This window comes from Quercus robur, chromosome 4 (genome assembly GCF_932294415.1).
Source record: "Quercus robur chromosome 4, dhQueRobu3.1, whole genome shotgun sequence".
NCBI lineage: Eukaryota > Viridiplantae > Streptophyta > Magnoliopsida > Fagales > Fagaceae > Quercus > Quercus robur.
This window is the reverse complement of record NC_065537.1, coordinates 6,862,621-6,876,184: the sequence shown is the minus strand read 5'-3', so window position 1 is coordinate 6,876,184 and position 13,564 is coordinate 6,862,621. Positions and strand designations below refer to the sequence as shown.

The following is a 13,564-nucleotide window of genomic DNA, read 5'->3' as shown; positions in this document are numbered from 1 at the left end:
AGACAAAAAACTAAAAATGAACTTATTTTAGGAAAACTAATTTTGTTAAACTAAAAAAAGAAAAAACCAAGATAATAAGAAAAATTCACTTCACTATAAATCAAAAATTTAGTGAATATCATGAATTTTAATTAGACCAACTAGTAATATCTTATCGTCAAATAAAAAATTTAGGATTCAAATCCAACTTAAAAAAAAAAAAACACACACACACACACAAATAATAATGAATGATTATTATATTATAAACGTGATAGATTGAATTTTTTTTTTTTAAGACAATATCAAATTATTTTATTTATTTATATAATTTGTAAAGAAAAATTCATTTCACTATAAATTAAAATTTTAGTGAATATTATAGATTTTAATTAACTCAACAATAAAATATTTTATCGTTGACTAAGAAACACAAATTTATTTTTATATATTTTAAAAAAGTCAATATCAAAATATTTTATTTTATTTAATTATTTTTTTTTAAAAAAAAGTAGAAAATACAGATTCGTAAATTAAATTATTGAATTGAAGTACATAACTTCTTCACGAAGCAAACGCAAATCGCCCCCTATAAATATTTTTCACTCGTTTCTCTCGTTGTTACTCTCTCTCTCTCTCTCACTACTCAACTATACACATCAGCAACCAACAATGGCGAACGGCGAACACCAAAACCCTAACCCTAACCCTATCGAAGCTACTCCAGGAGCCGCTGCGAGGACGATCACGCTGAAGACCGCAGACGGGGAGATATTCGAGGTGGAGGAAGCGGTTGCCATGGAGTTCGCCACGGTGAAATCGTTCTTCGAAGACGACGCCATCTCGGCGACCACGCCGATGCCGCTTCCCAACGTGACCGGCTCGGCTCTCTCCCGCGTCATCACCTACTGCCGGAGGAGCCTCGAGATCCGGTCGAAGCTTCCGTCGCCGGCGGCGACGGCGGCAGCGGATGCGGTGGGAGAGGGAGATTCGGAGGCGGAGAAGGCGGCGAAGGAAGAGAGAAAGGATTTCGAGGCGGAGTTCTTGAAAGACGAGAGCAACGAGGACGTGAAGGAGCTGATACTGGCTGCGAATTACCTGAACATCAAGGAGCTGCTGGATTTCCTTTGCCGGAGCGTGGCGGTGAGGATTCAGAACAAGAGCGTGGAGTACGTGAGGAAGTTCTTCGCGATTGAGGGCGATTACACGCCGGAGGAAGAGGCGCGGATGCGCGAAGAAAACGCCTGGGCTTTCGAGGGCGTTGATGAAGATTGATTTGACTGAAAATTCGCTTTGACACACAAAATGGTAACATAGAGAACATAAAAAAAGAAGAAGGGAAGATAAGAACATAGGAGAGAGAGGGAGTTATAACTGTGTTTTATGTTTATTTTGGTGATTGGTAATTTGCTTAGATGCTAAAGAAATTAGAGAGAATTTGTTTATGTTTATATTGTTGATGGTAATTTTGCTTAATCATGGTTTTTAGAGATTCATAGTTGCTATTTTCTCTTTTGTCAAAATTCTTGGCTTAGACATGGGTTTTTGTTGAATTGTGTTTGGTTGGAGTGAAAAGGGAAAGGAAAGAAAATAGGGTGGAAAGGGGTTTTCTTCCCAAATTGGATTTCAAATTGGAGAGAAATTATGCTAGAAATTTTAATTTCTAGCCTTTAAATATCTGCCATTTGCCATCTTCCCAAGAAAATTAGCTTCCAAGCTAATCTCAGAGCGGGTATTAGTTAGCTCAATCGGTAAGGTCTCTTATTTGAGTGCTAGTTAGCTCAATCATTAAGGTCTCCTATTAGCAATAGCAAAATTAAGGGATTGGGTCTTGAATCCTGTCTACACAGCAACTAATTGGTGTTTGAGCTAATTAATGATGAAGTGCAATCGTAATCATCATGGATGAATGTAAGATTCAAATCTTATTGCATTTAAAAAAAATTATTGTAGTTTAGATATTTAATTAATTTTAAAAAGATCTTGTGTTATATTTGTCTATTCAATCATATCTCTAGATAGAGAAACATGTGTTTGAATTAATAATTTTTCCAGATCATCAAAAAATGTTTTTGAATTTATGTTTAATCAGAGCACCTAAATTATGGCCTGCGCTAAAAAGGTTTTGTGAACATTGTGTATTTGTGCTGATGAAACCTTGCTTGGAGGCCCAATTGACAATAACACCATCCTGGACTAGAATAGGGCACAAAGTTGGGCCTATTAATTTGTTAGCTAAACGGGCTTTTTAACCAAATAAGCAGCATAGCTCTTCTATTCCAATAAGAAGTCTTTCTTAGACCCGAACCATCTTCTTTGGAAATGGTTAGAACGATCACATCAATTCATTCATTCTTTTTTTTTTTGGGTCTATTCTATAATAAAAAAAAAAAAATTCACGTCAGACTACCTATTTAACGTTATATTTCATTAAAATATTAATTTTTTTCTTCAAAATTTTGATTTTGATTTTTTTTTTTTTCATATACAAGCACAACCACCATTACCTCATTCTTTTCCTTCATTCTCGATATATATATAAAGAAAAAAGAAAAAAAAAAACTTAATGAAAAATGAATAGTAGTAATATAAATTTATGAAAATTTTTTGGACGACTAGAAATTTTAATTAAACTAGATATAGTCATATAGGGGCCTTGCGAGGGTTTATTTATTTATTTATTTTTCATCTTTTCAAGATTTGCAGTTTGATCCCTACAAGAATGGAAATTTCATCGTTTTACCCCAAATTTGTAGTTTAGTCCATTTCAGATTGGATTTTGGTTGATCTATATGTATATATATATATAACTGAAACTTCTGCTAGCACCACAATTTTACATGTTAGCATTATTTAAAAAAAAAACGAAAATTTTGATTTTATATTTCTATATATATACTAAAGAAATATTTTCCACATCACTAATTTATTTTCAAATTTTATATAAAAAAAGAAAAAGAAACATCAAACTAAAATGTGAAACCCGACTTCTATTTTATAACACCAACAAACTCAAAACCCTAAAGAGTTCATTCTCTTTGCTTTGAAGATTGGCATCAATGCGGCTGAGGCATTGGCGATGCCACCTTGAAGGCTAGGTGAACCCTTTTTTTACTCCTGAATTATAAAGCAAAATATTTTAAACTGAAATGACTGCACCAATGACTTCATTAGTATGAAAAACTCAGATTTATCATCCATTAGGAGATATAATTGATGTAAGTTTTTCTTCTTCTTCTTCTTCGAATTTTCTTCTTCTTTTCCTTTGTTTATCTTCTTCACACGCAGCCCAGCTCTCTCTCACTGTATCGTGCGTGAATGAATTTGAATCAAACAAGTTTGTGTCTTGCTCAAATGGCATTTTACTGAGAGAGTATTTGAGTAGCATAGAAGGAGGGAACAAGACCAACTAAAAAGACTGCAACCACTTTTCAATGTGTGGTGAAAAAGCATGCCACGATTTTAAACTTTTTAAGTGTTATTTTTTGTTTTTTTTTTTTTTTTGTTTTTTTTTTTTTTTTTTTTGTTTTTTTTTTGTTTTTTATAATAGCTATGCCCATTTTAGTGTTCTTAATTACAAGTACAATGTGAGAAACATAACAAAATATCACAATAATTTTAAATTATTATACCAAAAGAATTAAATTAGATATTGACATGCGTCTATACGTGAGTTGATATACTAATTTAGAAATATTGTGAAATTGTTGGGGGCATTTTATTGAAGATTATTATAATTTTTAATTATGAGTCTAATTGGTTACCTCATAGGAGTTAGGTCATGTACATCTATTATATTATTATTATTATCAGTTAATAAAAATTGATATATCATTTATTGTATGTAATTATTTTGATACAACTGAAAAGAAACATCCAAATTGAAACATGAAACCCTGACTCCTATTGATACAACTATTCTTAGTTAAATTCAACAAAATCGTTATTTTCTTTGCCTTTATATGTTTGTATGATGTTCTCTATCATTTTTGTTTATGAAGTTTGTCTATAAAACTCACAACAAGTGAATTAATAGAGAGACTGAAAATTGAACCAAAATTTAGTTTATTTTTATTATTATTATTTTTTCTACTTTTCCTATATTAAATAAAATAGAGGATTAAGAGTTTCATTACAAATCTGAAAAAAAAAAAATCCATACAAATTTGAATAAATATATATAATTTTAATTAAACTATACCGTGCATCGCATGGGTTAGCGACTATATTATACTATAGAAATAACAACAAAATATGAAACTCACATTAGTAGTTGTTCATAGAAGTTTGTTTTTTTGGTTGATTTATATTATTTTTGTGGGGAGTTTATTATTGAAATGCAACTTCATAAACATTTGCGTTAAAAGACAATTTGTGTTCCAATATTTATGGGACAATATAGTATTTTCCAGCTAAAATATAATGAAATGGAGATTTAAAATAATCTCTTAAACTACCCTAATAGAATATACAATAACTCATATTTAAGGATAAAGTTTAACTACAAAATTAGTTGTAACTTAAGGCTACAAATTCACTCAATAAAATAAATATTACAACATAGTTTGAAAATCTAACCATTGAATTGCATGTTTTTTATGCTCTTAATACACATGTTAAATTTTGTGTCAATTGGATATTATTTACTATATGATCTATAAGTTTATATTTTGTGCATAATTTTAAATTACAAAAACTTGCAATTAAAAAAAAAAAAATTAATGCCATAGTTATTGATCTTTAATTTTCTTAAAATTTTACAAGCATGGAGAATATAAGAAGAAGATGTAATTTAATGGTAGATTTATCAAATTCACCTCCAATAAAAAGATATTAAGTTTGTAGCCTAAGGTTACAACTAATTTTGTAATTAAATTTTGTCCCATATTTAATAGTTTTCTCGTGCATCGCATGGATTGGTGACTAGTTATTGTAATAACTATGTATTTTTACACAACTTTGTATGACTTGATGTGGGTGAATTTTAGGCTTTCTTGGTTAAAATGTGGTCATTTTTATTATTATTATTATACAAGTATCGATGCAAGTGCTCTTAGCATCTAGCTTCCACGGGTTTATCTTCCTTAGAGTATTCACATCTGAGTTTCAAAAAAATAATAGAGAGAGAGAGAGATGAAAATAAAAATAAATACAAACTTGTTATAGTAGTTGCTATAAAGTATAAATACAAACTTACGGTTGACAATTGCTAAATTTTTTTAACAATACACACCAAGGTAAAGCTCAATTTAAGTGTGTATTGCTAAAATAGCCGAACCCCCAATACTAATGCTCTTATTGGTCTTTTAGTTTAAGCACTTACTATCCTTTGTTGAAGTAGTTTGTTCACAATTTTTAAGATACCAATATGATAGCCTTGTATGCTAAAATACACTGATTTGATCTAATCATGCAAAAGGACTACTATTACTCCTATATAGCATCTGCCATACATCACAATTAACGAATTGAATCTTGTAAAAGATCTAAACAAAACTAAAACCTATCCCAACATTGCTGAGGTGAGCTCGAATCATGTCGAATTTCTTCCAAGTTGGTTGTGATATTCGTAATTAAAATAACAATATTATAAATCTGGATTTTACTTTATATACTTATTCTAACTTTTTATTTATTTTTTTATTTTTTATTTATATATCCTAAGACTGGAAAATCTTAGTAGAAATAATAGACACAAATTTTTAAACATCAGCAATGGACTCAACGCTACACGACCATGACCCAAACAACTGTCCTCTTACAACAAAGGTTTAAATCCCCTGATTTGCCCAAATTAGAGCTTTCCAAGTCAATTAAATTATCCAATTATACTTCCAACTCGTCTATCATGACTAATAAAAGCTAGCTAATTCTCACACCATCTTTTTAACTCTTCTTCCCCCTCCTCCCTCTCCCCTCACTTTCCATTATTTTTCTTTGTTTTTCTTGGCAGCCAAACAAACTCCATTCTCATAAACTTTACAAGTAAGCACTACCTAAGCCACTCTCTCGGTATTAAACTCTAGTCATATATTCACCATCATATTTTCAAAGTGGGAAGGAAGGTTATGTACTTAAAATCTTTAGATCAATTATTAGCCATCCCATGCTGACTCAATTCCTTATACTGTGGGTAGTAATGAGTAGTAAAGGTTATTTATATAATTTTATTTTGTACATAATTCTATTATGTAATTCTTTAGGCTTCTTCATGTCCTTTGCTCATGAAATAGTATTTTCTCAATAAAATACTTCTTTTATATATATATATATATATATATAAAAGAAGTTATCGCTGAATTATTTTCAAAAGTGAAAACTCCAAGGAAGATTAAAAGTCTGTTTGGATAGAACTTATTTTGCTGAAACTGAAAACTGAAAATTGAAAACACTGGAGCAAAATAATTTTTAGATATGTGAATAGTGCCGTGAGACCCATTTTTAATGAAAAAGTTGCTGAAAAGTGAAATTTGTGGGTTCATGAACAGTGCACGGATGCACTATTCATCGTGAAAAAGTCAACAAAACCGGCTCAAAGGGAAAAAAAAAAAAAAGCTGCTGAAAACGCAAACGTAAAATGCAAAAGCTGAATCCAAACCTAGCCTAAAGCTTTTAAAACAAGATAACACTGAGAAACTACAAAACCTTAACTCAATTTGGAACTAATAAGGTTTATGAAATAGTGCCGAGTCATTGGTGTCTAATTATGCATTAAGTGACTTCCAATCAGAGAAAAAAATAAAAAGAAATAAAACAAAATATAAAAAATAAAGAAAAATGGTAGCTGATGTATATATTTACTAAAGATTCAAATTGAGCTAAGTTTATTTGAAAAGGGCAAATTTTCATGTTAATATGCCATGAATTGCTGCATGTTCTTGATAGTTACATGCAATGCTCAACATTCTTCCATTTCCTTTCATAGAACTAGTTCATATATGTTACCCTTTCATATAAATTTTATAGAAGAAAAAATATTTTTTAAATGATCGTTTTCTTGATTGTCATGCATGCCTTTTGTTGAATTAAATATCTCTTTATACGGTTGACATGGAAGTTCCTATCATGTTTATGTTGTGTCGAGATAGGGATATTCGGCTAAATGATTCAACTCAAACCCGATTCATTTAATAATTATGTCATGACCCTTCAACCTTAACATGACATGTTAACGAAACGAATTGACACAATAAGACTTGCTTAATAAACAGGTTGTGTTGGGTTGACATGAATGTAATACAACCCATTTTAACTCAATAAATATTAAACAGGTTAGGATGACACAAATTCAATCCATTTAACCCGCTTAAAAAAAGACGTGAATAATATTTGTAGGGACTGGGTTCGAGCACTTCTTCAGTTGAATGAGTAGTCTCAAGCCCAATTAACCCAATACAATAAATTTGTAGAGAATGGGTTTAAGAACTAGGCCTTAGTCTGGATTACAACAACTAGGCACGGTTATACATGGATTGGATAACTAGGATATAGACTAAAGCGTGAAATGGTGTCCTCAGACGCTTCATCCGAGGAACTTAATGATTATTCTTCTTTCTTCAGTGCTAGGTTGCAGAGGTTCCCAAAGTCATGCTAATTGCTACTGTCTACCCCCTTCTTTTCTCCTTTTTCTCCATCCCCCATTCTTGGAGGGTCTCTCACATTATATACTTTTTTCTAGTTGATCTTGGCCCTCCACCTGTTGATCATACAGGTCATTATTCAAGTGCTCGTCCCATTAGCCACCTTCCCAAACTCTCTGTGAGTTGCGGCAACCAAGACCGCACTGTTAAGGGGTCATTTCCTCATTAATATGGCCAGAACATTAGTTGGGTGCATTCAATGCGAAGGTGACAGTTTCTCCTTGAATTGTTCCTACACCATACACCCATGGGTATCCTACTGTACTTATCCTTCTCTTGGGGGCGCTCTGGGAGGTTGCCTTTGCTGGTGTGCTGTTCTTTCCTCCTGGGGTTTGGGATGCTGAGAGTAGGATCTTCCTCGGCAACGTTTCTAGGCTATTTGGGCTTTCTTTGTCCATCCTCGGCCATTTCTTCCTCCTCGGCCGTTTCTTCCTTGTCGGTGTGCTGTTCTTTCCTCCTGGGGTTTGGGATGCTAAGAGCAGGATCTTTCTCGGCAACGTTTCTAGGCTATTTGGGCTTTCTTTGTCCGTCCTCGGCCATTTCTTCCCCCTCGGCGTGGGTCTTGGGCTCATTATCAAGTGGGCTGGGGTTGTCATATTCTTTGGCCCCATAATAGCCCCACAAAATCCTGCTGTCTGGCTCCTCAGACGGAGATGAGGGTTTTGGTGACATCGGGCCTTTGTCATGGCTTGTCAAGTCTTGTCCTCCATCAATGCCAGAGCGTCTTCGCTTGCCTGAGGCATGTTCTTGGCACCTTGGTATATGAAGCGTGTCTTCATTAAATTCTGGTGGCTCTGTGCTCCCCACGTTTAACGGTACGATGGTAATCTAACGGTGGAGATTCCTTTGTCTTTATGGGCGGGAAAACCCGCACAGTTATTTTTAATGGGAGGTATAAATACCCATTTGGACTGATTTGTCTCTTTACCTTTGCACTTGAGAGTTCTTGCACACATATCCTGAGTTCAGTCAAACTTCCAGCCAAACTCAAGCCTCTTTCCAGCATAAAAAGCCTGTCCGAGGAGCTTTTCCTCATTTCTGTAAGTTTTCTTCTCTCCCTAACTCGTGTTTTCTCTCTTCTAAGTTTCTTTTCCTCTTACCCCTCTCCCTCCTTTGTCTTGCCCTGAGTCTTTCTAGCCGTTTCTAGGGATGGGTAAATTAAAAAAGTTGGTTGAGACCGAAGAGGCGATGGAAAAATTCATCGCCGATTATAGGATACCCCCTAATGTAGGTTTGAGGTATTGTGAGGAAAGAGAGTGGCATTTTAGGAGAAATAAGGGCGAAGTGGTGATTCCCCTAATTGCCTTTATAGAAGGTGGTATGAGAATCCCTCTGGGGCCAGTGATGAGGGATTACCTTAGGCATTTTCGGCTAGCTCCCACCCAATGCACTGCCAACATGTTTAGGATCCTGGGTTGTGTGGATGCTCTAAACGAGAAAATGGGATTGAGGTTAACCTACCACGATGTAAACTGGTGCTAAAACCTCTAAAACTTGAGGGGTGAATCCTACTATATGAAGACGAGGGATGATAAGGTTCGGCTTATTCGATGCCTTCCCGAGACCAGCAAAGGGTTGAATAAGGACTTCCTCATTGTGTTCGGGGAGTGGCACGATGGCCTTCATTGCCCAACAGTGGAGGGGGAGCCAAGTGGGGTAGCAAGAGTAGGAGAGGGCTAATCTTTTGTGCCATTGTAATTTGCATCGTTCGGTTGCTAATGTGAATGTGTTTTCTTTTTGAAGATCCGCATGCCTTTGAACGACACTTTCACCTGACCAACCGGGGAGATTTAGAGACCATTCTAAAGGCGGCAGTTTTTGTAAACGAAGTTGACAACCAAGTCAGGGCCGCTCACAAGATCCTAGGGTACAATCCTATCCAGAAATCATTTGCCGCCCCAAAGCATGTGATCAGAGCTAACGATCCTCGGCTTCAGAAGATCACTGTAGTAGAGCATGGGTTTTTGATCCCCGAAGGATCTCTTGTCCCCGAAGGCATCCCGTTAGCAGGCTCTTCTTCATCCCACCAAGCAGCGGAGGCCGAGGGTGATTTGGGTCTATTCGAGGAAGAATTTGGTGTGTTTGACCAAGTTAGTCCATCCGAGGATCCTTCTGGTGACTTGGGAAATCCCGATTTGTCTGAGGCAGATCTCTTGTCAGTGGGGACATTTTCTCAGGCAGAAATGGGCTTTAAGAGGAAACCTGCGACCAGCCTGTTCGACCTTCTTGAGGGCCAACCGGGGAAGGAAGCGCCGGGGAAGTCACAATCCAGGCCTCCTCCTCCTTTGCTGCCCCAACCTCAGTCTGCTCAGACCAAGTCGTCTTCCACCCAATCGCAGCCACCATCTCCACGATCTGGACTTCCTCCTCCCTACCAATCGACTTTACCTCCTTGGTCCGAGCCCACCGATCCAAAAAGGAAGAGGGCTGCCAAAGGCAAGGAGCCCATGGATGGGGGGAAATCTCGCTCTTCTCGAGAACCAGTTTCCTCATAGGTTTGAGTCTGAGGACCATGTAAGACCTTGGTTCTGTCTAGTAAGTAGCTAGTTTTCCCATAGGTTTGAGTCCAAGGACCATGCAAGACCTTGGTTTTGTCTAGTACTTAGATTTTTTTTTTGAAGTAGCGAGTTTCCCCATAGGTTTGAGTCTGAGGACTATGCAAGACCTTGGTTCTGTCTAGTATTTAAACGGTTGCTAGAATACAAGACATATAATCAGGATAGACTTAAAATTTGAACTAGAGAAATGTTTTTATTAATAATAATACCTTCTCAGGTTATTTACATTCTATGGACGAGGTACAACTTTTTCATCTAAGTCTTCTAGGTAGTATGCTCCTATTCCTGCTACTGAAGTAATTCGGTATGGTCCTTCCCAATTGGGCCCAAGCTTTCCCCAAGATGGATTCTTGGCAGCACCCACAACTTTTCTCAGTACTAAGTCTCCTGGTGCTAGCGGTCTAAGCTTCACGTTAGCATCATATCCCTGTTTGAGCTTCTGGTGGTAATAGACTAACTGGATCATTGCCTTTTCTCTTCGTTCATCAATCAGATCTAGGTTCCTCCCCAACAGTTCGTCATTACTGTCCGGGGTGAAGGAGTTCGTCCTCAGTGCTGGGAAGTTTGCCTCTAGAGGGATAACAGCCTCGGCCCCGTAGGTCATGGCGAAAGGTGTCTCCCCTGTTGACCGTCGAGGCGTAGTCCGATAAGTCCATAAGACGTGCGACAGCTCTTCTACCCATCTCCCCTTGGCATCATCTTGTCTCTTCTTAAGCCTATTGACTATGATCTTATTGACAGCCTCGGCTTGCCCATTTCCTTGAGGATAAGTTAGAGTTGTGTACCTGTTAGTGATCCCCAGCTCGCAACAATATCTTCTGAAGGCCTTGCTGTCAAATTTGAGTCCATTGTCTGAAATGAGGTTGCGAAGGACCCTGAATCGTGTAACAATGTTTCTCCAGATGAATTTCTTAGTATCCACATCTCTGATGTTTGCCAGGGGCTCAGTTTCGACCCATTTGGTGAAGTAATCTGTGCTGACTAGTAGATATCTCTTATTTCCTGCTGCCTTTAGGAAAGGGCCTACAATATCCAGGCCCCACTGGGCGAACGACCATAGACTGGACAGAGGGTTGAGAATCCTGCCTGGCTGATGAATATTTGGGGCGAACCTTTGGCACTGGTCTCACTTTTTAACATATTCCAGGGCTTCCTTTTGCATCCCCGGCCACCAATATCCCTGGGTAATGGCTCGGTGCGACAAAGATCTTCCTCCTGTGTGACTCCCGCAGATCCCTTCGTGCAGCTCTTCAAGCAGTAGTTTTGATGCCTCAGGGTGGACACACAGTAAATATGGCCCGGAATACAAGCGCTTGTACAATTTGTGGTCCTCGGACAACCAGAACCGAGGAGCTTTTCTTCGTATCTTTTCAGCCTTTGACTTTTCCTCGGGCAAGATATCATCTTTGAGGAACCTCACCATAGGATCCATCCAGCTAGGACCCACTTTAACCTCATGGACATGGACCATGCCTTTGGCTACTTCATTCGCTCTATCCAGATGCTCAACAAGAATAATTCGAGACAGACCCCCTGCCGAGGAGGTGGCAAGTGTGGCCAGTGAATCTGCATGAGTGTTTCCACTTCTGGAGACGTGCGACAAGCTGAAAAGATCGAAGCCTGACTACAAGCGCTTGACTTGGCTTAAGTACTCTTGCATCCTTGCGTCTCTGGCCTCTAATTCTCCTTTTACCTGGCCCACTACTAGTCTTGAGTCTGAGAACATCTCCACTGCTTTTCCTCCCATTTTCTACACCATGGCAATTCCTTGTAGCAAGGCCTCATACTCGGCTTCGTTGTTTGTGGCCGAGAACCCAAGTCTTAGGGATTTCTCTATGATAGTTTTCTCAGGAGATATTAGGACTAGCCCTACTCCGGACCCCCTTTGATTTGCTGCTCCATCAACGTACACCTTCCAACATGGGGGTCCTGGCGTAGAGATTACTCCAATCGATTTTTCATCCATGTTCTGCTCTGCTATTATTTCTATCGATGGTTCAGCAAATTCGGCCACCAAGTCAGCTAGGACTTGGCCCTTTATGGAGGTCTGAGGCAGCTAGGACTTGGCCCTTTATGGAGGTCTGAGGCATGTACTTGATGTCAAAAGCTCCCAGAATTGTGCTCTATATGGCAATCCTTCCAGTGTAATCGGCGGCTCGAAGTACAGACTTCAAGGGTAGTTGGGTTAGAACAACCACTGTGTGGGCTTGGAAATAATGGGGAAGCTTTTGCGTGGCGTAGACCACAGCCAGTATGGCCTTCTCCAGGGGTAAGTATCTGATCTCAGCTTCATGCAGCGACTTGCTCACGTAATAGATTGGCTTTTGAAGGCCATTGTCATCCCATATTAGCACCAAGCTCATAGCATGGGGGGCCATAGCAATATATGCATATAAGACTTCATCGACCTCGGGACTGCACATAATAGGTGACTGGGATAGGTATTCCTTGAGTTGCTGGAAGGCCACAACACAGTCCTCGGACCACTCCCCCTTCCACTTGTTGATCAAGAAATAAAACGGTCTACATCTATCCGTTGACCTGGAAATGAATCGATTGAGGGCTGCGATCATCCCAGAAAGCTTTTGGACCTCCTTTGCATTTTGCGGTGGTTTCAGATCATTTATAGCCTTGATCTGGTCGGGGTTAACCTCAATTCCCCTATGAGTAACCATGTAGCCCAAAAACTTGCCTGATCCCACGCCAAATGAGCATTTGGAAGCATTCAGGCGCAGCTTATGCTTCCTCAAGATGCCAAAGGTGCTGTCGAGGTACCCTAAATGCTCGGACACCATTTTACTCTTCACCATCATATCATCGACATAGATTTCGATGCTCTTGCCCTACTGCGGCTCGAACATTCTTGTCATCATCCTTTGATAAGTGGATCCCGCGTTCTTCAGACCGAACGACACCTTGTAGTGGTAGCTCTCGATTGGTGTCACGAAGGCTGTTTCTCCTGATCCTCCAACGCTAGTGATATTTGATGATAGCCTTGAAAGGCATCTAAAAAGCTCATCCGAGGATGGCCTGCTGTCGCATCCACTGGTTGGTCTATCCGAGGCATAGGGAACGCGTCTTTTGGGCACGCTTTATTTAGGTCAGTGAAGTCCACACAAACCCGCCATTTCCCGTTTTTCTTCTTGACCACCACAGTGTTGGCCAGCCATTCGGGCTAAAAGACCTCTTTGATTGTCCCAACACGCTTAAGCTTCGTCACTTCATCCCTAATCGCATCGGCATACTCTCTTGATGGGCGATGGGGTGGTTGCTTCTTGGGAGTGATGGTCGGGTTAACATTGAGATGATGACAGATAAAGGCTGGATCAATCTCGGGGGCATCGCAGGCATCCCATGCAAATACATCAATATTTCTTTTAAAAAACT

The 13,564-nt window shown here is 38.4% G+C and overlaps 1 protein-coding gene across 1 annotated transcript; it reads left to right on the top strand.

Moving 5' to 3' along the window:
- Positions 1–569: 569 nt before the first annotated feature.
- Positions 570–1,430, top strand: LOC126720466 (SKP1-like protein 20). The gene has a single exon (XM_050422966.1). The coding sequence runs from the start codon at positions 652–654 to the stop codon at positions 1,252–1,254; it is 603 nt and encodes a 200-aa protein (XP_050278923.1). The 5' UTR covers positions 570–651; the 3' UTR covers positions 1,255–1,430.
- Positions 1,431–13,564: the final 12,134 nt, after the last annotated feature.